The sequence below is a fragment of the Chrysemys picta genome, chromosome 7 (genome assembly GCF_011386835.1).
Source record: "Chrysemys picta bellii isolate R12L10 chromosome 7, ASM1138683v2, whole genome shotgun sequence".
NCBI classification, from domain to species: Eukaryota; Metazoa; Chordata; order Testudines; family Emydidae; genus Chrysemys; species Chrysemys picta.
The window spans coordinates 86,520,910-86,547,939 of record NC_088797.1 but is presented as its reverse complement, the minus strand read 5'-3'; the positions used below and the strand labels follow the sequence as shown (position 1 = coordinate 86,547,939).

Genomic DNA, 27,030 nt, shown 5'->3' with positions numbered 1-27,030 from the left:
AATCATGAAGGTTGCAGGAGAGTGTTCTATTCCACCCCAGCCCTAAAATACAGCCCTTTGATGGCATTATGAAATGAAATGTGTTTCTGCCCCTGCCTTTCCCTGTTCCACTGGAACCAAAGAAACCCAGACAAGGGATCAATTTAGAAAAGCCATTAAAAAAAAGATAGTTTGGGATTTTTATTCCATTTTTCTCATTTTAAAATAAAATTTTCTGGTCCTTTTCCTTTGCTGCCATTCATACATATTTTATATATTCATTAGAGAAAAGACTTTAAAACATCCACAAATCTTGCCTTGCTCACCCAGAGTGACACTTTGAGCTTTACACATTTTGCTGGGAAGGTTGTTATTATTTTGCCATGGCCAGCCTGCAAAACCTGTCACAGCTCCAAATGATTTACATGGACGGGCTGCTGATGGGGAAAGGCCTCAGATTCTGCTAGGAGCTAAAAGCACAGTAACAGCGCTCAGCCCCTCTTTCCCCTTCTGTCCTAACCAAACTGCTCCTTACATAAAGAAAATGTACCTTTCTAAACAAAGAGGTGTTTGCAACATTGCATCATTTTCCTTTCAGAACATTGTGTGGCGCTAAAAGAGGTTGTACAACATTCATGTGTGTGACCAGGTGTGTGTCTCATACAGCCATGCTGTCTCTCTCTCTCTCTCTCTCTCTCTCTCTCTCTCTCTCAAAGAATGTGTCAGCATTCCCAGATAATTAAAAACAATGTTTTTGGGGTAGTTGGTGCAGGCACTTGACAGTGACATTTTACATTTTGTCCCCATATATCTTCTTATGCATTTATGAGCTACCATATATGCGTGAGCATGATTGCAGTGCACATCCCTCTGGGGCACTCGGCACATCAGTTGAAAAGGGGAGACTTCGGAATAAGAGCAACAGGGCATATCCCTGCTGTTACTAAAAGTACTTTGGGATCCTTAATATCCAGGGTGAGGAGATGAGACCCTTTTTATTTATTTTTTTATTGTTAAGGTTTCGTTTGAAGGACCCCATACACAGAGAAGTGCATGTCACTCATTTTAGCTACCTTGGAAGGGTAAAAAGCTGAGTTGACCCTGCTATGATTTGAATCTTTTGTTGTAACGAGATTGAGTTTTCCAGCCTGACCTTTAGACCATGAAGCTGTCCCTTTCAGAGTCTGCATTTTATTGTTATGGTGAAATATTGACAGTGAATGGTGTCTACTGTTGTTTGGATAATTCAGAAACATAAGGGTGCAGAAAAAGTGATCATGGGGGTATTGAAGTAGGACAATTTTTGCAAAGGTTTCTTATTACATGTCTGTTGCTACTACAAAAAGGGAACCTTAAGTATCCAGTTAGGATTCTATCTGTGCATCTTAGATACTTATTTGGCTCCCATAATCATGGTATCTTGGTGCTTTTGATGTATTCATCCTCACAACACTCCGGTGAGGTAGGGGAGTGCTAATTGTGTCGTTTCAGAGAAGGGGAACTGAGGCAGTGAGAGACTAAGTGTTTTGCCCAAAGTCTCACGGTTCCTTGCTCTGCCACAGAACTCCTGTGTGTAGGGTGTTTAGAGTCCCAGGCCCTAACCACTGGAGCCACCCTTCTTTTCCAGGAAAATACTTTTCAGAATTGGGTTCCTACTTGTCTGAGAACTGGTATTTTGGCTCCTCTGATTTAAAAAAAACCAACACCGTGGAAATTGTGGGCTGGGGTGAGTATCTAGCATTGACCAGTGGTGACTCGTCCAGAAGTTTAAGGGAGAAAATTGACTGTCTAATCCTCCTCAGTCGTGGAGAGAGATGTTGGTTGTGAAGGGAGTGTGGAGGGTGAACATGGAGGTTACAACTATGGGAGCTATCTCTGTCCTCCAGCAGGAATCAGAAGAGCCCCTGAGTGGGAAAGCAGGATATGATTTCATATTTCAGATGCATGAATAGGTTTTGCGTCTTTCCTTCATACGGCAGCACATTCTACTAGGTATTTGTGTTGAATGATAAACCGCAGTTACTCCACTTGCTATCAAGGAAAAATAAAACAATGTGATAATGGACTTGTCCCAAAAGACATTGAGTGCCAGATCTGTTGTAAAGATCCAGGATGAGTGAAAGCCAGTTTTCATGTGCTTGACCTAGCGCTTAGGTCACTTTTAAACACCAGAGTTATTTGAACAGGGAATAGAAAATGTAAATGAGATTATACAAAATAATGAAATCTGCTGTGGTACATGCCTGTTGGTATTTTCCCTCTACTTTTGTCCTTGTAAGGCCACGTAAAGTGAATTGGCATAAAAATCAAAGCTTTAAATTGTTCCCTTCTCTGGGTTGCCTAGAGTATCTGTATTTTGGACTGTTAGAGCTTTGGGGCAGGATCTGTCTTCATGTCTGTGTTTTGTACAGCCACAAGCACATTGTCAACACTAAGTAAATAGTAAAAATGTGCCTCAATCTCACTTTCGGTATTTCTGCATCTTCACATCATTGAGACTGGTGTCGCTGGGGGTTGCCATTGAACATGAGAAATGAGGACAGTAAATTACCCAATATGTGGGAATGCCCTTTTACCTACTTTTAATTGAGGATTGCTTGACCCCAGGTATATGGACTGTGACTCCCTTCTGTAAATGCCACACTTGTATGTCTTCTTTCCTTTTCTTGGCAAATCAGGCTTTGCAATTTTCTCTGGAATCATTCCCCACCCCATGTTAGTGTAACTGCCCCTCATTATTGCGTGGATTTTTGTAATGCTTTTTTTCTGCAGGATTGTATCATGGACAATTCAAGCAGCTTGTCTTTCATAATCAATGTATTCATTTTCTTTCCAATTTTCTATGTCTTTTATTATGCCCCATAGTTCACAGATATATCTTTGTGTGTACTACTGTGAGCTGAGGGGTGAAAACGTTATTTACTGTGCTAGCTGCTCTTGGTATGCAAGTTAGAGTATATGAAAAGTTTCCTACTGCTAAAGTTTTGTGGACGTGGTGTAAAGAGGATTTGATGGAGTGGTGTTATCTAGGGCAGACTATGAATCAGGGACATACTCAGAATACATTTCAGGAAAGCAAAAACATCTGAGTCCCAGATTTATCAGGTGAAAAATGTCAGCTAACAAAATCTGCACTGGTGTTAGCCTATTAATTCACTTGTAAGGAGAAGGGGCAGAAAGCAGCACTGGATTTGTATATCCACTTGGAACGGATTTTGGGTGCAGCTCCTGCTATAGGTAGCCATGGCAGGGTGGAGGATCAGAAAAGCAGAGTTAAATAGTTATCCCCTCAGAGGAAGTCCTGAGGGGAGTGTAACAACCCCATACCCGCACCCTTTCTGCAAGATATCCTAGAGAACAGGGAGCATATAGATAACCTAGAAGGATGTCAAAGGAACCATCTGGCCAATGCAGCAGCTATATGAAGGAAAGGTTGAATTAAGATTCCTATAGATTTTTTTAATGTTTTCCTAATCAGAATTTACTTTTTAAGTTGAAATTCTCATAAACATCTTTGTTATTAATATTCCCTTTGTACTTAAACTTTTTAGGCAACTGACAATGATGTGGGCACTTATGGGAAAGTCAGCTATTTTTTCAGTGATGATCCTGACAGGTAAGTGCGACAAAACCTCTCAGATAGTTTCAGTTCCTTAAAATCCCCTTTCAGTCTTGCCATGAATTTACAAAATTGGAATGTTGGTAACTTTAATCTGTGAAATCTTTCTTGAAAGAGAGGCTACCATAAACTGTCACAGGGAGGGCGAATTGACCCTAATAGAAGGCCTATTCCAGTTTTTACATGGCTTGTTTTCTGTTTAAATTTCTTGTGTGATTTGGGTGCTCATAAATTGAGGGACAGACACGGCTGGATCATACCAGAGGGCTTAATCCTACACCTATTGAGGTGAATAGCGAAACTTCCATTGACTCCAATGGGATCAATCCTATACTAAGTGTGGATACTGTTCAAGCTATCTCTGCCAGTTCATATCAGTCCAGATCTGTATCTGGTTTTGGTGTCCATACTTGGAAAAAGGATAGTGGAAAATTGGAGAGGGTTCAGAAAAAAGCTACAAGAATGGTTTGAGGTTTGTCCGGCACAGCTTAAGATGAGAGATTTACAGAACTCAGTCTATTTATCAAAGAGACGACTCAAGCCGTCTATAAGTACCTGCACAGAGAAAAAATTTCTGGTACTAGACTGAGGTTTAGTATATTTCCCAAACGGGAAATAAAGTGCAAATTTTAACAGTGAGGGTAGTTAACTTTTGGAACAAGTTACCAAAGGATGTGGTGGATTGTCCATCTTTAAATCTGGGCTGGGTGTTTTTTAAAAGATAGGCTCTTGTTCAGGCACAAGTTGTTGGGCTCCGTACAGGCTTGCTAAATCAACAGGACTAAAGCCTGTGCTTAAAGAGAAACACACTTAAATTGCTTTGCTAAATCAGGACCTAGCTGCACAAATATGTAACTTGAGGCCAACACATACACTTAATAACAACTTATATGGTAGTATTAGAGCTACACATGGGACTCACTTCTGCCATGGGTGAGTGATTGGGAGTCCTTTGCTACAATGGAAGGAATATGGTATTGACATTAAGGTGTAAAAGGGGTAAAATTCATCCCGGGTGTGATTCCATTGACTTCAATGGGAGCTGCAGCTGCTCAGCCCCTTTGAAAAGCGGGTTGCTTATTTAAGTGTTTAAATGTGGATTTGGATGCCAGAGTTTGAAAATTTTGTCTTTGACCCCTTCGTGCCTCAGTTTCTTCAGGAGTTTGGCTTTAACTTTCCTGGTGCCTCATTTGCTCTGTCTGTAAAATGGGGTAAATAACACCTACCACCCAGAGGCTGAGGGTGCATTAGTGTCTGAAAAGTATGATGAGCTCTTCAGTTGGAAGAGGCTATAGTACTGTGAAATGTTATGGTCAGGAGGAACCTATGAGATGATACGCACAGCATCAAACCTTTTCCAATTTCCCTCTATGCCTCTTTCTTACGGTGTTGTTTCAGGCTGCTGTTTCCTGTCTGCCTGAAATGAGGGTTTGATTTGGTAACTCCTCTGCTCCCCCTCTCTTTTTGCTTGGCAGGTTCTCCCTGGATAAAGACACAGGCGTGATCACACTGATTGCCCGGTTAGACTTTGAAACGACACAGCGCTACACACTGACTGTGATTGCCAAGGACGGGGGTGGGGAAGAGACTACAGGGCGAGTGAGGATTAACGTTCTGGATGTCAACGATAATGTCCCCACCTTCCAGAAAGAATCCTATTTGGGGGCTCTCCGGGAAAATGAGCCTTCGGTCACTCAGGTGGTCCGTCTCAGGGTAAGAAATGGAAGCGCCGATTCGCTTTCTACTATACTTCCCTTTCTCCAGATACACAATGGTCAATATTATTAGGGGGACCTGTGATCCAGGATTTCTCCAGTTAGGGTAAGTCTGAGATGGACCAGGAAGAGGAGAGAAACAGCAGGAAGTGCATTTTAAGTCTTTTTTTCCTCTTCACTCTTTTAATTTCTCTTTTACTCGTCATTGCTCTCTGTCATCCCCTCCCGTTTGAAAGCAGTCTGAAGCCCTGGTGGTGAAGCCCCATGGAGAGAGCTACCCACTATAATTAAACCCTTTATCGATGCAATTAAACAGGAGTATTACTGGTCAGGAATATGTGGGGGGAGGAGGAGAAGGAATTGCAGACCATCTGCTCCTTTGCATGCTTTAATTGCTCCTTATTGTGAAATGCAACTGACTCTGCTTCTCTAGCTGCCTAGACTTTCCCCATGTCCCTTTCCTCCCCTCCTCCTACCCTGGCTTCCTTGGACGTGTGCAGGATTTACTGTATCAGACTTTATTACACTGAGTGATTGGGACTTCCCTGAAGGCACTCTGGATTTTGTGACAGGATTGGAAAGATGCTAATGAATTCAGCTAAGTAAAGAGAAGAAAGTGTGTGAGGTTGGGAGAGCTGAGTTTCCATTATGAGTGTCTGTATAATCATCGCTCCGGAGTTCCTGTGAAATGCAGGGCTATAGAAGGACAGGAACGTACTGTTAAAGGGAAATGTTGAATTACTGAAGGCAGTGGAATTTCCATTTTGATAGGTTTGAAATTTGAGACAAGCTTATTCAACTTCAAAATTCATCATTGGCATGACAAGCTGTACATGGGTGGACAAGCTCCACAAATGTAGACAAGCCATGCTTAGCAAAGAGGAGGAGAGTCACAAGGATTTCCCATCCCAGCTGTATCATGGCCAGAGCTACCCCTGGAGTGTACCATACCCACTAGCAAAGCTTTCTCCAGAATGCAAACTCATCTTCATTATCATCAGATCCCTTCCTGATGAAATCTGCATTTACCTGTGGGAGTTGAGCAGTTTGTTGCTGATCGAATTGTAAGCTTTTTCTGTTTAAAAAAAGAGACGATGGAGCCCACTTGTCTCCTTTAGCATGACAAGAATAAACTAGGCCTTTTGCAGTTTCCTTCAAGCTGGTATCTGTCTTCAGTAAACTCAGGCTGTGTGAGTACTGTAAGAATATTGTGGTCATCTCTTAGATATTTTAGATCTAAGTGTCTATTCTTTATAGGTGTGAGGGAATGGAGAGGGGGCGTTTAAGACACAGTGACTCTTCTCTCTGAGGTGGGATGTGAAGAGAGATGATGATTTCAAAACTCTGTCAGCTCTTGCTGCTCACCAATTCACAGAGCAAGGTGGTGTCTATCATTAGTGAATATTTCTGTCTTGCCCCCACAAACTCTGGCAAGCAGTCCAGAAGGAAGGAGGACACCTTATCCAAGGCACACATAAGTGAGAGGAGGAAAGGTTATTTGGCATAAACATGAAAATAAAAGGGTAGTCCAGAAGAAAACAGCAAGTGGAAACCAAGCCTTTCTGCTTGTTACAAATGTAAGGGACCCTGTGATGCAGTATATAAACTCTGCCCTAGCGTGGAAGGGGTTAAGAATTTGCTTTGTGCTAGAGGGGCCCCACCTCACCACACCTGCAAATCGTGGCAGGACTGGAGGAAGAGTTAAAAAGAGGGAACTCACTCAGACCAGGCAGGCCTGGAGAGAGCACTGACAGCTGCAGCGCCCTCCCCTCGCAGGAGGAGAGTACAGAACCCCTGAGTTGAAGGGGGAAAGAATTGAGGCTTGCACTGGATCCCAGAGAACTCTGAAGTGGACACGGATACTCCCAGGCCCCTCTGAAGTAAGAGAGGCCCCTCTCCTAGAGGGAGCTACCTGCAGGTTTTTCTTTGCCTTTCTTTTGTTTAACCCCATTTGCTGACTACGGGCTGTTTGGTGGCATCACTGGGGACACAGAGAGGGAACGAGAGGCCCCAGCCTGAAGGTGAGCACTGGCATGCTGAAAAGACCCCATAGCACCCGCTGTATGGGTGAGGATGGAGTAATTGGACATGTGCATGCACTTTCCACATAGCCTAAAGGGGGCACCCTGCCACAGACAGATCTGTGACAGACCCCCACACTCACCACCTAGAATTAGTTATGACCATATTTAGACTAGGGCAAAGGCTGATATAAACCTTAGGAACATCCATTTACAGATATCCATTCCCTTACCACTACTGCCTCCCTTCTGCACTGTTCATTTCCCCCTAGCCCTTTCTCCTCCCATCTTTTCCCCAAAATCGTTTGCCTTCTTTTCTCTGCGTATTAGGTTGCAGCATTTCTCAGAGACAGCGTCTGTGTTTATATGATAACACTGGGGCTTTTTTCTGCTTCAACATAGGCAGCTGATGAAGATTCCTCTCCGAATAACCAGATCACTTACAGCATCGTGCAAGCTTCAGCCTTCCGAAGTTCGTTTGACATTAGTGTCTCTGAAGGGTATGGAGGTGAGCGCTGTTGGGGCACTGGTAGGGTGCGCCGCAAGGGGCCGAGTGGCACTCACGTGGGAGTGGTGGCTTAGTTATATACATTACCCTTCTGCTTGGGCATGGGCTAGAGCCTGCAGCATTGGCTGCATACAGAAGGTGCTGTGTGGACGTGCCATTTGGTGCTGTTCTTCTGACTCCTGGTATCAGGAGAGGAATCAACCAAGATTTTCAAAAGTGACTAGTGATTTTGAGTGCTTCAGGTGTTGGGTTCCCAATTCGGGCCACTTTACTGGGAGCTGATTTTCAGGAAAGTTTGGGTCCCTGCCTCCCCCAAAAGGTGCAAATCAGGCCCCTTTAAGGCATCTCAATTTTGGAGTTCAAAATTGAGACCTCCCACCAACATTTGTTACTTTTGAAAATCTTGGCCTTAATCAGGACAATTCTGCTAAGAAATGCAATTGCTTTACTGGGAGGGGTGGGAGCTGGTGCTTGCTCTGAAGAGTGGCTGGCTATACCTCCATTGAGTGGCTGAGGCTGATTCAGAGTAAATGCTTCTGTGGATTACTAAGGGTGCATCGACCCTGGAAACATTTGTGGTTATCTGCACTGGAGCAACTACACCAGTGCAAGCCATGGTGGGCTCTGGCATTGTAAGCACTGTGACCAGCTGCTGCCAGTGGTAGCACAAGTGCAGTTATATCAGTGAGGAATAAAAACTCACAGATTTTCCTAGCACAGATGAGATCTAAATGCGTTGCTCCAGGAGTTGTACCAGACCGACTTCTGCTGCTGCTGTTTGATGCGTGCGTGCGTATGTGCGTGTGCTTGGGTGTATGTGTTAGCTGTTAAGTGGGCTAGTACCAGCTGCATTTACTCCAATGCTTTATGCCATTTCAGTGATAAGTGTGACTCGTCCTCTGGATTATGAGCAAGTCTCCAATGGAGTTATTTATCTGACTGTGATGGCCAAGGATGCTGGTGTCCCATCACTTAACAGCACTGTTCCCATCACCGTAGAGGTGTTTGTAAGTACCAGCTGTGCCTACCATTGCACTCTTCCCCTCTCCACAAAGTCCTACGCCAAGCAGGAAATTCTCATCATGGCATACTAATGGCTAGTAGCATGGGCACTGCCAGATGAGTATGTCCAGGTGCTTGATGTCAGTGCCCCAGCCGTTTTTCTACTTTAGTAAGAATACTTACTCCTGAGGGCATTCTGCACCAAAAAAATAAAAATTATGTGCGCAATATTTTAAAATTCTGCAAAAACTCTGCAAATTTTATTTGTCAAATAAATGTAGAGGCTCCAGCATGGCATTGGGGAGCACAGGCCACTGGCTGCACAGAGGTGGGAGATCACTGTGCAGCTCCCCCCAGGACACGGACTCAGCGATGAGGCTGCATCCAACCCTGACACAGAGCTAGGACATGGCCTGCCCCAGAAACACCCCAGGGCCCTGTCTCTCCGTGCCAGGTGCATCAGGTGTGGGCAGGCAGGCTCAGTAAGGCAGGATCCAAGTGTGGAGAGGCTTAATGTGGGGAGATCCAGGTGTGGTTGAGAGGGTTCTGTGTGGGGCAATCTGGGTCAGGCAGCTCAGTGCGGGATCTGTGTGCAGGGTGGATCTGGATGCACAGGGGCTTTTTGGGAGGTTCTGGGTGCAATGGTAATGGGACTCTGCAGGGGGGTCCAGGTGAAGGTGGCTGGGGCTCAGAGCGGGAGGTGTCTGGGTATGTGGCGGATAGAGCTTGGCAGGGAGGTCTTGATTTGGGGGACTCAGTGGGGGAGCCAGATGCTGGGGGAGTGGAGCTCAGTAGGGTGGGGATCCAGGTTCAGCTGCTTGGGGCTCGGTAGGGTGGGGATCCAGGTGCAGGGTGAGTGGGGTTTGTCAGGGAGGGTTCTGCACAGCATCCAGAGCCAGGTCAGACCCACCCCCAGTTTTCTCCCCTGGCTGTAGGAAGCTCTGCAAACTCTCCCACCCGGCAAGCTTCCTGCACCCATTGTGCCTCAGCTGCAAGGGGAGTGAGGCTCGGCAGGAATGTCTGAGCATGAGGGGGTCTGGATGCACAGGAGTTGGGCAGATAGGGGAGCTGCTCCCTGTACAGTGATCCCTCCCCTTGCAGCTGAGGCACGATGGGTGCAGGAAGCGTGCTGGGTGGGAGAGTTTGCAGAGCTTCCTACAGCCAGGGGAGAAAACTGGGGGTGGGTCTGACCTGGCTCTGGATGCTGTGCAGGGGAAGAGGAAGTCCCATCCTCCCCAGACCAGCTGGGACTAGCAGCTGAGCCTGGTGCAGGGTAGGAGCCACCAGCTGAGTCTTCCCCAGTCCCATCTCCTGCCCCACGATGATTTACCTCTCTGCCAGCTGCCCTGGGCACACGAAAAATCCTGCTGGGGAGGGTCACATGACCGCTCTTGTGTCTTCCCTTTGTTTCCCCATCAGAAAGTCATTTTTCTGCGGGGAAGCAAAGAAATCTGCGGGGGACATAAATTCTGCACATGCGCAGTACCACAGAATTCTCCCAGGAGTAAATACTGCTTTACATTTACATAGCACCTTTCATCGAAGGATCTTAAAGGGCTTTACAAGCCCTGTGAGGTAGATAGGTACCATTCTGCTCATGCTTCGGATATGTAAAATAATACACAGAGAAGTTAAGTGACCTGCCAAAGCCCACAGACTATGTAAGTGGCAGAACCAGAGTAATGCTCCAGGGTCCTGTCTTGCAGTTTCCTGTTGTAAACACCAGATGTTGCCTTTATATCATAGAGCGAGATCACCCAGCACCTGTGGGTATATACGTAATATATCATGTGCATACGATACAGTACATGTGTTGTATTTATATGTACAAACATGTAAATATATATGCACGCACATATACTCTTCTCTCCATTATTTGAAATTCTCTCTTAAAAGCAACCTAAAGAAATAGCATTCCTTTCCCTCTCAAATGTGGGTTGTTTTTTTTAAAATAAAACCCACCTTACCCCACCCCTTGTGTTTCTAATTGAGAAGTAGCCTTGTATGAGCACCAGCATCATCAGTGATGTTAGCAGGTACATGCACATCTAAGGAATAATTTTTATTCATAATCTTCTCTTGCAGAACTAGCAGAAGCAGCTCATAAACTGATTTTGGTGTGAGCCGCAAGCAGAGTGAAAAAATTCTTGCCGAGAGTTCCTTTACAAAAATAAAATTAGTAATGTAGGGCTGGATTTTCAAAGTGCCAAAGGGAGTTAAGAACCCAGTTCATTGAAAGGTAGAGCGCCTAACTCCCTTAGATGCTTTGCAAACCCAAGCCTTACGGACCTATAAGATAATGCCCAATACATTATAATAGTTTTGAGGAGAGAGTTGAAATCTGGTGGCTAAATAAACTCAGTCTGTCTCTAACATTTGCTGTATCTGAGCGACAGAGGGTGATGCAGTGGAGAGACCTAGCTGCTCTCTGAGGTCTCATGGAAACAGTCAAACAGAAGTCAATCATCAGGACCCCACTCACCTGTTCTCCTCTCCTTTCACTGCGTGAAAACCATTGAAACCCAGGCATGCAAATCTAATTGTAAAGGGCTTGAGCTTACAGCAGGGTGAGGAGCACGATAGGGGTGGTGGTTAGGAGTGCAAGGATAATACTTAGCAGTTATAAAGTGCTTTCTGTCTTCAAATAGCTGAAGAACACGAATTATTATGTATATTTTACAAAAAGAGAAACTAAAAGTTTAAGTAAACTTGCCCAAGTCTACAGAAAGAGTCTGTGATCACTCAGGGTTAGACCATAGTTTCTGCTCAGAGTCTGTTCTCAGCCCACTATATTCCTGGTGTAGTCTTTATAGGTAATGTGTATTCAGCATCTGATGGTGATTGCTTTGGGAATCTGACTCTTCTTCATGGAAACTGCTAGGTCTCCCCAAAGTGTTATCAGCTTAGCATCCTGGATCTTCCTGTAACTTTCTTAACTACTCATGCTGTGGGCACTTGGTGTTACAAAGAAACAGAAGGTGTAAGTTCAGCAGAGTGTAGTATAGATGGATTCACCTAATATGGAATTGGTATTGGTAATACCCCAGGCGCTGACTGGTGAGAGTGATGTCTTCCTTTTCTCCTTCTTATACCAACTAACCTGACAAGAAGCCTTGGGAGATTCCTCTACTGAGTTGCTTGCAAAGCAGTGGAACACGGGGATCAGAATGGGGTGAAGAGAGCAGATGCCTGACAGGAGAGTGTCTTCATTCATTTCCATCTTTGCAAAATTCAAAAGGATTAATAGAGGCTCTTTTCCTTTTTCTTCCCCCATTTTCCTCATTTTTAAAGAGCTAAATGTGCCTGAAACCAAACGGCACAGAGTCTGACATGAATATCAAATGCACATTAGCACTTCCAGTGTCTGAAATTATCAGTCACTGAATCAGTCACAGTCAGTTGTTTATTTTTCAAATGCTAGCTGTCTTGGCTGGATAAGGTTTGGGTTGCTGCATTGTACCAGATGCTTTCCTTTGCCTTCTGCATCCTGATACAGATGTTCTTATCAGAGATGGTATGTGTGTGCTGATGGGGGAATTAGCTTATAAATGTTGCTCTGCAGGATTAGATCAGATTGTCGATTTGCAACATACTGTGATTTGACAAAGTCTCAAGGAAGGTATCAGCAATGGAGTCTGTTTACTTGATAACCCTTCAGTCTTATTGTGATCTGATCTGATCTTGCTTGTAAGTGGCATCAATGCACGGACCAAAAGATGGAGGAACTCATTGTTATAACAATTGAGTGATTTCTTCTTCCCTCTTCTCCCTTCCCCACAACTCTTTTTATACTATTATGGGGGTGGGGGAATAAGAGGGAGAAATAAGGGAATTTAGTAGTGGCTAAATACTTCCTCCCCTGGCTGTTCTATGGACAGTGTAATCACATCTGTCTAAAGACCACACTTGAAAAGGTCATCTCCTTCTGGCTGATTTTGTACATTGATGATTTTTAAGTAGCTGTCACTTTCTCCACTTTCAACCAAAGGGATTTTCTCTCAACTGAAAAAAAAAAGATGATGATGATGAAGTGGCTCACAATGGCACTTAAAGCAAAAAAAGACAGAACAAGAGAGTGACTGAGAGTGTGGAGGGAGGTAATTTTTTTTCATCCTTTGCTTGTTGGTTTTTAATAAAGAAGTCAAACTCGCTTTGTAGATTTCCCATTAGGGGACAATAAGCTTTTGTAGAGGGAGCCGCTGAATTAGAACTAATAGCAAGTGTGATGCCAGGATCCCAGGAAATATCACCACTAATAAGTTTCTGCCTAGCTCTCCGTCACTGACATTCTAGACGCTGTTTTGCGCAGTGAGCCAGTAACTCTAACTATATATAAGTATATAATAAAAGAGGTGTTGGTGATTGACAAAGTCTCCCCTTAAGAGAGGTTGCTAGCACTGGCTGTTTGCTTTGAGAAAGAAAATAGAGCCTTTGGCAAGGAAGGTGGAGTGATGGGGAAACATTTTAAATCAGTTTCTCTGAAGCCGATGAGTCAAATATAATGAGCCTGGGAGCAGGGTTGATGGTGGGCAGAAAGTGAGGCTCTTACTACCCTGTTTGGGTGAATCAGTTCTCTTGAAGGAGCTTAGGAGTTGCCATACTGCGCAGACCAATGGCTGTCTAGGCCAGTATCCTGTCTCCAACAGTGGCAAGCACAAGACGATTTGGGGAAAAGTGCAAAAAACGTAGTAGTGAAAAATGACAGAATAAGGTTTCCCGGAGTTGGCGGGAATTTATTCCATAATCTCTCATTTATTCACTTGCTTTCACCATCCATGTTCAGACATCCCCCCCACCTCACAATATGCAAGCTTGTTACTGAGTTCCCATAATTAAACACTAAATGCAACACTAATAAGTTTGATACGTTTTGATGGATGGGTTTCCCAATAGCCATGCCCTCCAAGAATGAGAGTATAAAGCGGAGGGGATTTCCACATTAAGGTTCATCACGCTGTGAGGAGGACAATGTGCAAAACTGAGCATCACAGAAGTGATGCAAAGGCTGATTAAAGATCACCTGCTTCCGGCAAAGATAGCAGAGGATGACAATTTAATTAGAGTGTGATGAGCATCACTGGCATGTGAAATGGCCTCAAATATCAAGTTCAACGGCAAAAGCCTCAGTCATGGCTACAGGGCTATCAGAGGCCTCTGGAAGCTCATAGGGACTCAAGCAAATGGGGTATTTTATTTTGTGTCAGTTTTTATTCTTTAACTCCTTTCTGTTGTTGGGTTTTGTCAGTTTAACTTTATTTGAATGGCATTTAAAACACCTTTAAGCTGATCCTTCTTCCATTTTTAGGAATATTTTAAACAAAGTGGTGTTGATCAAGTTCATCAGGACAGCGGTTGTCTCTGTCTCCCAGCAGAGACAAGCTTAAAGGGACACCATCAACATGAAAATCATATTTCTTGTCTGAACCTTTTTGTATCTACTAGTAGAGATAGGATCACTTAACATTTCCATAGCTGAACATGGTGGTGGCAATCGTCAGTCTTGAAAGACTATTGTGTAAGTGCAAAAGCTGTTCACTTATTGTATGGCATGGTGCAGCATCACAAGTGGCTAAAAAGTCCAATTCTCGTGTGACAGGCCTTGTCACCAATAGTGTAGGCATAAGGTGCAGGGTCAGAGGATATAACTAATATACTACTAGCACTTGGGGCCTATTGCTCTTCCCTCTTCTCTCACTTTGCTTTCCTTTCTCTCAGCCACCTCTCTTCAGCCTCTTTTGGAGGGCTGCGCTGCACCAGGGAGTCAATGTAGCCTGTTGCTAGCTGCATCTTCCCGACTTGCGTGGTGATGTGGACAGTTTTCAAGTCCCTTTTGCAAACATCCTCAAACCTGAACCAAAGTCATCCCAGTGGCCAAGGAACATCTGCAGGTTCTCTGTACAGGAGATCCTTTGGAATGCATCCTTCATACATCTGACACAGATGACGGAGCCAACAGAGACATTTGTGTTTGAGAATAGATTAAATTGTACAGTTTTGCTTTCTCAGATGCTTCAGTGTCAGGAACTTTGAGTTTCCACTTGATGTTTAGAGTACAACGAAGACAGCAGGTGTGGAAGGTGTTTAGCCTTCCCTCATGCTTGCTGTAGGAGGTCCAGATCTTGTTGAAAACACACATCTAGTAGCCCGGTAGCTTGGTGTTCAATGTTAGTTTCCTGTTATCCCACGCATTCTTGGTCAGTTGGTCAAATGCAGTAGCTGCCTTTCTGATGTGAGAATCAGTTGAAGAAAGTGAGCAAAAAACCTGTTTTTTGAGTTTATTTATTAGATATGTTTGCTAGCACTTTGTGTGAAGTAAGCTTCACTGCTTCTCCTGAAGTCAACAAGTTGGGTTCTCTCTTGCTTAATACACCCCTACCCCCACCAAAAAAACCCCTCATAACCACCAAGAAATGAGCAGAAATTCTTTTATGAAAATATTTATAGGGATTTTGTGTTTAATTTGGTTCTGTTATGTACAGGGGGCTCACTGAGAAATGGAAATCTTTAAAAATGAGTCTGTTTAAAGTTGTCAGTAGACTCTGCTGGCAGCCTCTTACTGCATCTGGCAAAATCATCACTTGTGAATCATGAGCCCGATTCACCGTTGTCCAGTGGCCCCTTTTTGCTGGCTGAGATGGCTCTAACTTGCACCTGCCATTGAACCACTGCCTGGGTGGACCCAGAATAAGGGAATCACAAAGATTGTATAAAGTCACCTCCTCTCATCCCCTATGCTGCTGTAGGCCCTGCACTGTGCAGAGCTCATGCACACCAGTATCAGATCTTGTCTACACTGGAAGCCATACATCAGCACAGCTGCAACTGCACAGCTGAATTCTTCTGTCTACAGGGGTTAGATCAGCTTAACTGTGTCACTCAGCAGTGTGCATGTTTGGGGTGGAGGGGAAGGTAATTTAATTTAAATATATAGCAAAATGTATACAGGATTGAACTATAAATTACAGCAAACACTGGTAGTTATTAAATGTGTATTGCTCACATCCATTTTATTTCAAAAAGACATCAGCAGGATGGGCACCTTAGAAGTGGTAACTAGAAATATTCATGAATATATTATTTTATTATTTCAACAATATACCCTTTCAGAGGTGAATGTATCCTAGATATAGACTGTATTCAGGGATCAATATTTAACTGGTGAAATCATTCCAAAGCTAAGGAACTGTTGCTTCTTACCTTGGCGTACATTATGTTTACATGCCCAAAGAGCAGAGTAATAAAGTAAAAGGCTATAGAAAACATGACCTATGAAGAAAGGTTTTAAAAAACCTGGGTATGTTTAGTTTAGAGAAGAGAAAACGGATGGGGGAAACTGATAATAGTCTTCAAATATGTAAAGGGCTGTTATAAAGAGGACAGTGATCAATTATTCTCTGTGTCCAGGTAGGGCAAAAAGTAATTGGCTTAATTTAGCAAGGGAGATTTAGGTTAGATATTAGGAAAACATTTCGAACTCTAAGGGCTGGTCTACACTGGGGGGGGGGGGGGGGTGTCGATCTAAGATACGCAACTTCAGCTACGAGAATAGCGTAGCTGAAGTCGACGTATCTTAGATCGACTTACCTCCCGTCCTCACAGCGCGGGATCGACGGCCGTGGCTCCCCCGTCGACTCCGCTTCCGCCTTTCGCTCTGGTGGAGTTCCGGAGTCGACGGGGAGCGCGTTCAGGGATTGATTTATCGCGTCTAGATGAGACACGATAAATAGATCCCCGATAGATCAATCGCTACCCGCTGATCCGGTGGGTAGTGTGGATGTACCCTAAGGATGGTTAAGTACTAGAATCAGGGCCGGCTCTAGGTTTTTTGCCGCCCCAAGCAAAAAAAATTTTGGCTGCTCCCCCGTCCCAGCCCTGGGCTCCTCGCCGCACCCCCCTGCTGCCCCAGCCTTGGGCTCTCCCCCTTCACCCCCATCCCCACCCCCTGCCGCCCCAGCTCTGGGCTCCCTCATTCCTCCCCACCATTGCCCCCCCACACACACCACCTGCCGCCCCAGCCCTGGGCTCTCTCCCCTCCCCTCCTGCACCCTCCTTCCGCCGCAGCCCTGGGTCACTGGTAACTCGCTCCCACGGCAGGTCATTCAGCAGGAATTTTAGATGTGCACAGAACACAGACAGGATTGGTTCCCATATGGTTACAGAACTGCAGTAAAGTGGAACAATTTTCAGCTTGTGTGATTGGAGGATATCTGGATGCATATTATAAGACTATCCTACATAAATGAGGAAAAGTTGAGGTGCCTTTATTATTCTTTTGTTCCACTCTTTCTTTCTATGGGGAATTTGCCAATGCAATATCACTGTCTTCCTTTTACACAAACAAACAAACAAAAAGGCAATGGCTGTTGAAAATAGCAGTCAGAGGGAGTGGATGGGGGCAGGGTGGGGCTACCCTCCCTCCCCGTGGAGTGTCCTATTTTTTGAATGTTAAAATATGGTATCCCTACCTTCACAGTGCAGCTCTCCATTCACTGCAGCATGAGGTCTCAGCTACCTCACTCCCTCCCCCTCTTTCCTGTTGGTAGTGGCCAAGGGAATGCTGGGAAATGTAGTTCTTTCCCTGCTCCAGGGCTGGCTCTATAGGCAGGGAGCTAACCAAGGAACTACAGCTCCCAGGGCCTCCTGTTGGTTCTCAGCTCCCATGGTGTATCCCTGCCGCCCCTGCAAATGGGCTGCCCCAAGCATGTGCTTGCTTTGCTGGTCCTAGAGCCGTCCCTGACTAGAATAAGTTACCGAGGGAGGTTGTGGAATCCCCATTATTGGAGGTTTTTAAAAACAGGTTAGACAAGTACCTGTCGGGGATGATCCTGCTTCAGCACAGCGGGATGCACTCAATGACTTCTCGAGGTCCCTTCCAGCCCTACTTTTTTATGATTTTATATTTCAGCATCAAACATTCTGGCCAAAATTTTCCAAAGTGGCCACTTGATTTTAGATGCCCGACTTGATGTACCTTGCTATCTAATTTTCAGAAGTGCTGAGCACCCATAACTTCAGCTGAAGAAAATAGGAGCTGTGGATGCTCAGCTCTTCTGAAAACTAGACCCAAGGTGTCGAGCTGTGTGTTCAAAATCATTGGCCACTTATTTGAAATTTTGGGCTAAACCATTTTAAAGTTAGAGGAAAAGGTGAAAACATCCAGGGGGGTGGATGACTCAGTGGACTGGTGTTATGCAAGTCTGCGAGCTGATCACTTCTATCTCATGGGTCCAACCTGGCACAGGTTAGTTATTATTTAACATCTGACAGCCGTTGTGAAATGAGTAAGCGATCTTTCTTTACTAGTAGACAAGTATCCAAGGCACAACTACTGCAGAGTTCTTTGGGGAATCTTAGTAGAACAGTACTTGGAGACTGCACTACCTTCTCACCCTTAACAGTGGTCTCTGCATGTTTAGGTGAGTGTGGCAGTGTGGGAAAAATTGTACTGCCACTGTCTGTGCTATGGTTGTCCTGTGAACAGAGGATTTGTTGTCCCCAGAAATGTCATCTTTCATCAGCACTATATTCACTTTTGTAAAAGAAAGTATGAGTCCTTTCCTCCTCCTTGTAATCGGGAATCAGATGATTCTTGTTTTGTGCAAAATAAAAAGATAACATGACTTCCAGGACCATGTGTCATTGGCCAGTGTGATCCTGAATGATAAAATCTTTGCGTGTAGCTCTGAGGAAGAAGAGGGAGGAGGAGATGTTGCTTGTATTTGTTTTTGGCTCTTGTAATGTTTTGCTCCCTTCTAAAACTGTGTGCTGGAGGAGGAGGAGGCGCTCACAAGACATTCTCTAATGAATAACAGAAAGAAAGCAGTTTATAGCACCAGACTTAATTAATTGGAAATGTTTATATCAGAGAAGGAATCTCCTTGGGATTCTGTACATCAGTTTCCCACTCCATCCCTCCCAGAAACTGTAAGCTTGATCAGTAGCAAAGCAAGAGAGAATCTACCACTTTTCTCTGCAGAGGCAGATAATTAATAGACATTCCTGTTAACATCTGTACTGGTACTTGTGCACATGCAGAGAAGCTAACGAAAGGAAGCCACTATGGCTTCTGCTCCATTTGAAACGTCTATAGATGAAGGATGTGAGTGGTGGAGGCACAAGCACTGGCTTTCTCATTTCCCTGGTGGTGCTCGATCCCTGCTCTGCTCCAGGCCCTGCCTCCACTCAACCTTCCCCCCAAGGTCCCGTCCCGTCCCCACCCTGCCTCTTCCCACCCCGCTCCGCGTCTTCCCACCCTGTTCCGCCCCCTCCCCAAGCGTGCCCTGCCCTCACTCGCCCCCTCCCCCCAGTGCCTCCTGCACACTGCTGAACAGCTGAGCCGCAGGAGGCGCTGGGAGGGAAAGGGAGGAGCTGATCACGGGGCCCGCCAATGGGTGCTGAGGACCCACTATTTTTTTTTCTGTGGGTGTTCCAGTCCCCATACACCCATGGAGTCAGTGCCTATGGGTGGAGGAAATTGGTGTTTATCAGATGTGTTTGTTTTAAAAAATCAGTAGGGAAAGACACTTTTGGCCAGAGTCTCATTTCCACTCTAGCCACTCTGAACCATTGAGTCAGAGTGTCCAGCTCAGGCCAAAGTGGCAAGCAGAAATTCCCTTGTGGGGAGGTAAGCTGTCTGCAGGCATAAAGCTGGCTCCTTTGCCAGCTGTGCACTCCCTACTCATGGTATGAAGAACCTGGGGAGGGAAGGAGCATTGCTGGAGCTATGTTTTGCCATGTCAATGCTTTCTGTTTGACTGGCTTTAGGTCCCAAACAACACAGAATCAGGGCACGGTAAGTGGCTCCCTTATGCCTGCCCGCTCCTTTTGTGCTGACCACAATTTGGAAACAGAGAAGAGATGAACCCTTTGTTTTCAAGCTTCTTATGAGAGCAGTAGAGAAAATGGAGTAGAAAAGAAATGTTCAAAATAAGGTGCATTTCCTTTCCCAGCATATGCACAACCCCTAGACAGTGTTAGCAGATAACTATGCCTACCTTTTACATAGCACTCTCATCTCCAAACAACTTTCCTATTGTAGCTAATTAACCTTCACAACACCCCAAGGAGAGAGATGTTATTGTCCCTGTCCTATGAATTAAGAAACTAAGGCACGGAAAGACAAAATATCATAACTTGACCAGAGTTGCAATGGAAGTCTGTGAACAGATCTTCCTGGTTGTAGCCTTGTGCCTTAACCACAAGACAATCCTCCCCCTTTCTGTACTGTTAAAGCAGCAGTGTTCTGGTCCAAATGGCAGCAAGTCAATTGGGGGTAGACATTTCCATGTCCTATCACACCAGAGTTTTGTCATTATTCTGTTGTCTTTTTCCAAGTCAGTGTCTTCCAACATCTTTTATTTTCTCTTTAGGATGAAAATGATAATCCACCCACGTTCAGTCGGCCATCCTACATCATTACTGTCATGGAGGACATCATGGCAGGTATGGAAAATTGTGCTCTCACTCTCTTTATGGCTTCCCATTTGTGGTGTCTTACTGGTAATATTTTATATGACCGCCTACTCGGCCAATGGGGAGGTGGCACTAGATTCCAAAAGAGCCCAACTACCTGGCAGAGGCTGTCAGCATCCCATGAGAAGCAAGTTTGCAGAGAGAGAGAGAGAATTAGCTGCCTAATGCCCAGGCCTCCTGATTTCAATACATACATAATGCATTGCACACACACGAGATGTGTGCAGTCATGCACATTGCCTCTCTCCACACGTACCATTGTAGCAGCTTAACCCGCTCGGGTGTTTTAGCATCAGACGGGGATGGGGGGGGGGGGGAGTTGAAGGAAGGGCATTCTGAGGAAAGGCCATTGGTTCTGGGTCTTGTTTCCCCTGCTGATTCAACAGATTTAAACTGTTAGGCCTTCCACTGAGCCATGAAGAGTATCTTTTTGCTCTGGCATTTGCCTAGTGGGTGAGATTTGGGATGGCGTATAGCTCAGTGATGGATGACAGCCTTCAGGGTTGACACTTATGAGCACATTACCAAGTGTATATGTGACAGCCTCCATCTCAGCCAGCACTGGGGATTGAACCAGGGAGCTCCAGAGCTGAAAGCCTGGGTCTCGACAGCTTGAACTAAAGAGCCAGCCTATGCAGCTGGCACTGTAATGCTCACATCCTCTGGATTGGGCACAAAGGGAGAGACACAACACACACTGACCAGTGGGTGACATATATTTGTTAACATTATTCACCGTCCAGAATTTGTGTGATGGGCCCTTTTTTAAGTTGAAAATTAAAATACATCCCTTACATATAACTCAGACAAAACTATTGCAAATCCCACCCTGGACGTGTCTCAAGTGCTCTGTGGTGGTGGGGTTATTTATTATTTGTATTGCTTTAGTGTCTAGGAGCCCTGGTCATGGACCAGGGCCCCGCATTGTGCTAGCACTGTACAAAGACAGTCCCTGTTGGCCTAACTCTGCTCGCCCTGGAGTCAATGGTAAAACTCCCATAGAGTTCACTGGAAGCAGATATAGGCCAACTCTGAGTGCTTTTGAAATCACACCCACAAATAGATTATGTACTTACATCCATACAGGATTCAATGAAGGCACCTATAGGTAGGGTGGCATAAGGGTTGGGAGAGGAGCTATGCTATCCAATGAGTACTAATTGGTGGCATTGTGCCTGCCTAGAGCAGAATCTGTGATAATGCCTCCAGGAACACTGGTAGGGGGGCACATGTTGACTGACATACATTGCTGCATCATTGGAAAAAAGAGTTGCTTGTATTTCTCCAAGTGCCATCCTAGGCTGGTCAATGCGTGGGTAGGGGCAGTCTATCCACACATGTTTCCTCTTGGATGCTCAACCATGCTAGTGGGCCTCCGACCTTATAATTGGCAAATACTGGATGCAGAATTATTGCTCCTGCCTGCATGGTAGCATGAGGCTGACAAACTCCCAAAGCACCTGTGCTTGGTACAATCCTAATTTTCCACACAGTGTGTCCATGCATACTGTGCCCAGGGAGTAACTGGGCTTCTGCTCTCACCAGTCAGTTGCATTAGGAAGCAGCATCACCCTGTTCATAGCTATGCTGGTAAATATCAAGTAAAGCATGTGCTCAATTTGTGCTTATACAGTGAAAATCAGAAGAGCTAGCGTAAACCTGTAAAAGGCAAAATTGACTTTCTATCCAATTGGAGCTCAAGCTCCCCCACTCTCCGCTTTCCCATACAGTTCACACCCTTGTCTTACTGAGAAAGCAACTTGTGAAAGCAACAGCCTCCCAGCTATGCAACCAAAGGTCCTCACCGTGGCACTTAAATCCCGTTAACATTAAATACCTTTTTGTTAAAGAGTTTATCCTTGTCAGCTTTCCTGGGGCATGTAAGTAGCAAACCCATCATGAACTGCTCGCTGGTCATGACCGAGCTGGTGGTGGTAGTGATTACACATCCGATCAGAGCTGGCTCATGCAGCCTCCTTCCCCTGGATTAACATTAAAATACCACTAACATGGCACTTAAAATCCCTGAGGGCCTGTGTACTTTCTTTAAGAGCTGCCAAGTGATTAAGTCTCTCACCTTGGGATTCCTGGACACAGTGACAAGTTTGAATTGGGTGTTAGAGCTGCTGATAATACAACAGTCAGTTTGGAGGGATGGACCAGTTAGCAGGATAGGAAACTATAGACCTATTAAAAGAGCAGGCCGGGAATAGATATGAACGTGCTTCCTGGTTTGGAGTGACCACGAGCCAACTGGGTTTTGGGGGTGCTGTGCTTTCTGACCCAGCCCTTGTCCATCAGTTTGCTAACAAATATGCACCTTTGATTCCTCATTTCTGGTGTTTTCCAAGGAGCCACAGTGCTATTTTTAAATGCCACTGATTTGGATCGGTCCAGAGAATATGGTCAAGAGTCAATTATCTACTCCCTGGAAGGTTCCTCTCACTTCCGGATCAACGCTCGTTCAGGTGAGCCTGCCCACGTGATCTTTCTCTCCCCCCCACCTCTCTTTCTCCTTCCAGCATCTTTCGTATTCTCTCCTTTTCTGTCTCTCTCACATCTTTTTTTCTTCCCTCCATCCTTTTATTCTTGTCATTTTCCTCCCTCCATTCCTCCCCCTCCCCACGATCTTTCTCTCTCATGTTCCCCACTGTGTTTATTGTAGGAGAAACACATCCTAAGGGAGTATAAAGTGCACCTGGTCCCAGGACATCAGGCACAATTACCCATCCTGCCACTATAGTACGTGGTGCCCAAATCCACAGTCATTTTCTAGACGGAAGTGGGAGAATGACTAGCAAACAAAGGGCCCTGGTCTAAGGGGAACTCTAATCAACATTCTACTCTGTTATTCAGTCTAGGAGAAGGGAAAAGGGGTTAGGTGATTAGTGTAGATGACATAACTGGCCACGATTATGAAGACGCGCACACCACATTGTTCTAAGCTGTTGCTGACCTAGCAATGCTGGGAGGAAGCTCTCTGGAAAAATCTGAGTATCCAGTGCGATCCAAGAACTCCTTTCACTCACAGCCTCACGTCGAATCCAGGCACATTGTAGCATACATTGGTGCATAGGGGCATGTAAAGAAAGGATGGAAAAGTAAGATACTGCAGAACTGTGTCTGCTTGCTCAGTGCCTTTGAGGTGTATGCACTTTCTAGAGACGTTCCTGATTCAAATTAGCTGAACCTGCTCTGTAAAGGTGCGCTTAATTAGATGCAATTTTGTGGACAGGAGGAGTGATCCATCATTGCGACACATTCAAATTTAAAACTTTTTTACTGATTACTTTTTTCAGTCTGTGAATTAATTGATGCCACAAAACTTTGGAAGCCAATATATTTTAAGACCTTTTAACTTTTTAAATTTCTCTCATCTAGATTAATTTTCCCTCTCCTCCTGCTTCCTTCTCTTGCTGCCCTGGACAGCCCCTCACATAAAAGCTCCTCCATAGTGGAGCACAGTCCTCCGTGCTGAGCTCCTTTCAAAAACTGGAACGTGGAGTAGGGGGAGAAGAAGAGGTGATTGGCGGGAAGGTGATTTGGTATTGAAAGGCGATTACAGATGGTTGAGGAGATGATAGAAATAATGTCATTGTGGTCTGCCATAGCGTGGAAAATTCTGTCCAATTCTAACTAAGGCTTGGCTCCTTCCTATGAGCTGCTGTTACCTTGGGAATATCAGCCGTTAGATTCTTGTGTTATTTTTCTACATGTTCGTTAAGAGACAGTGATGTCCTCACAAGGCTGTGAAGTCACTGAGCTCAAGCCAGGTAACATTACAGTGATATCATAGATTACCTGTCATCTAGGTTAATATATCTGAACTTTGAGAGCAACAAAGCAGAGCCTGAATTCATCCAGATTATTTCCAGACTGTGTGAAGCTGATTCACAAGCTTTGCGCAGCCTGAGTCTGCAATTGCAGTGAAGCAACGGACAAGTGCATTGCAAAGTGGAACTGTTTGTTACAAGTGTTCCCTCACAGAACACGCTACTACACAACCACATCACTGATCTGGTCCTCACCACAGCTGTTTCAAAGGGATCATTGGTGTCACCATGACACATTGTCCGTAGGTCATGGCTGGAATCTCAAGCTCCAATAGCTAATTACAAATATAGACCAGTCATTCATCTAGTGTCACTGACGTAACCATGTACTTTAATGCCCTCACACAAAACTTAAAACATGGCCTTTACTAGGAATACTTAAACGTATCGGGGGTGGGAGAGTACCAGTCCCCTTAAGTAGCCCGGCATTGCCGGGGGAAGGGATGGAGTGGACCCCTCTGAGGATTTACAAAGATTGCCCTAGAAAATTATAGTTGTCTATTTTAAACAGAATCATGGAATTGACATTGCTTCTCTTTCAGTGTCCATGTCTCTCGGCTCTCTCTGCATGTGATCATTTGTGGAAGAAACTGATCGTATTTCCAAATCTGAATTTTTCACCCCTTCACAATGATCTCTCTCTTTGTACACACACATTCAGGCTTGTGTACACTTTTGTGCATTAGTATTTCCAAATGCTCATGCCACTCTCCTCATCCCATCTGGGCATGTGCCCCGGAATCACTATTATCCCATATCTCTTTTCTCTCCCATTTTCCCTTTCTGCAGGTGAAATCACCACAACCTCTTTGCTGGACCGGGAGGCCAAATCAGAGTACATACTCATTGTCCGGGCCGTGGATGGTGGCGTGGGTCACAACCAGAAAACAGGCATTGCCACTGTGAGTTCAAATGCTTTTGGTCTCAGCCAAACTGCTCCTTACTCTGATAGTACAAGAGATGTAATGAGCAGCCGGTACTAATATAAAGATGACAATCTTTCTTGAACCTGTTCTTCCACTTGCGAGTCACTGGAAGTGTCTTTGCACTGCTAAAGGGGAGAGCTCTCTGAGGTAGTTCTCACTGGTGCTGGGTACAATTGGCCCCTTGATAACTTGATGTTTCCTGTTGAATCTGGGGCAGGCAGGTTACAGTCCTGCTGAGTCTGAGGTGGCTGGCATGTCTGCTGCTGTGTCCTCTTTGAGGCTCCATGGGAGTGTGGACCAGTCTCCTAATAGATTCATTAAAAGGCAAAGAACAGTTTCTGGAATGGAGAAAAGTTACGTTAACATATGTCCTAAAAGTATCTGTAATTAGAGAACCTGAAAACTCGGTGGGAAGTTGGTGTCTGATTAAAGTTTGACTACTGCATTTAGCTGGAATACACACCCAGGATTCACCAGCCACTGCACCACCTTTTGAATAGGAAAAAAGAGCCCAAAACCCAGTGCTCCATAGGGCATACGTGCCTGGGGTTCCCTAACAAACCACGCTAGTGCCCTTTAAATAGCAAACATTGCCTGTGATAGCCCTAGAGAACGCAGATGTTGGGATTCACACCAGCTGACCAGCAGCTACTGCACCACCTTTACACACCCCCAGAAATCCGCACAGGGAATGCATGCACACCCCAGAATAAGCGGACATGCCACTCCAGTGTCTTGAAATAGAACAGCACCTGGGAGAAAGGGAACAGTTTGGCTGTGGATTAATATCCCAAGGGAAGCAGTGTAAGCTTGGAGCCTTAAAATGGGACTGGAAAGGACATGAAAGAGAGAGAATGTGCTGTAGAGAACAATCCTGCATCTGTCCCTAGGTAATGGAGTAGTTGATCTGCTAGGTCTTTTCTTTCTCAGATGTTCTGAAACAGCCCTAAAGAGCCTATGCTTGTGATTCAGCTACACCATCAGCAGGCCCCATGTGCACATCCTCTGGGATAGTCATTGGGAATGCACATCTGAGCTTCACCTAACAAACCTCTTCTGTGCCTTAAATAGAAAACGGTGCCTGGGATAGCACTGGAGACCACAAACTTGAGATTCTCCTGACCTACCACTGGATGGCACCTGTGATCCTCCTGTGTGTGGCTGAAGGAATGTGCATCTCTCTGAATTGCATGATCTGACCTTAGTCTCCTTTTGAGCTAAACAGACACATGCACGGTTTGCTTTGGTTTGTTTTAGGAGAATATTTGCTAATATTAAAACCCTGATCTTGACTTAGCCTCTCTTGGAGCTTTGGAGTGATATTGTAGAAGCAACCAGCAGCTGGGGACAGCTATCTGAACCCTGAATGCTGGGACAGACATGATAGGGTTCCTACATCCCATTCTGCTTTTAGTAGGCCATCTCTTGCACATGAACGATAATTAAGAGAGCTTGTAAGAGCTGGTTAAAACTCTTAAAGCTGTTACAGTCAACAGCTTGTTTCCAGTCAGTGAGTGTATGTATGCTTGCTTTCTGGTGTGCATTAGGACCAGAAGAGTGGGATTTGGCACTAAGGAGATTTTAGGAGGATTTGTGTTTAAAAAAAAAAAAAAAAAGGTGCCCCATGAACCAGGGCTTGAAATTCAATAGAAGTGGTTACCTGACAGTGTTTTGTTGTGTGCCTGCCCAGTTAGCTTAGTCACCCTCCCAAAGCTAAACACACTTTGATTCAGGTTTCCTCAGCAGCAGCATTCTGCCAGCACCTCCTTCCCTCACAGATTGGCAGAGATGTGGGACCTTTCCATACAGCCCCAAGGTGAAGCTGGAAGCAGAATGTGCACATAAATGTATAGATGTAATTTCACTAACCCAAGCACTGGGTGGGCCTTTTCTTGTCACCCCTCCTCCTGTTTTATTTTATTCTTCCCCTCTGAGACTTTTTATTTTGATCACTC

General features: G+C 45.0%; 1 protein-coding gene across 4 annotated transcripts in view; it reads left to right on the top strand.

Moving 5' to 3' along the window:
- CDH23 (cadherin related 23) overlaps positions 1 to 27,030 on the top strand; it is a 533,292-nt gene that overhangs the window by 344,129 nt on the left and 162,133 nt on the right. For 3 of the 4 annotated variants that reach the window (XM_065551950.1, XM_065551951.1, XM_065551952.1), the window contains 7 exons: positions 3,531 to 3,595; positions 5,074 to 5,311; positions 7,737 to 7,842; positions 8,722 to 8,849; positions 20,214 to 20,286; positions 22,668 to 22,784; positions 24,939 to 25,051. In XM_065551950.1, coding sequence (XP_065408022.1) covers positions 3,531 to 3,595; positions 5,074 to 5,311; positions 7,737 to 7,842; positions 8,722 to 8,849; positions 20,214 to 20,286; positions 22,668 to 22,784; positions 24,939 to 25,051 — 840 coding nt within the window. Of the gene's footprint in view, positions 1 to 3,530; positions 3,596 to 5,073; positions 5,312 to 7,058; positions 7,194 to 7,736; positions 7,843 to 8,721; positions 8,850 to 20,213; positions 20,287 to 22,667; positions 22,785 to 24,938; positions 25,052 to 27,030 lie in introns of those variants that run through there. The other variant, XM_065551953.1, reaches the window with a different exon arrangement.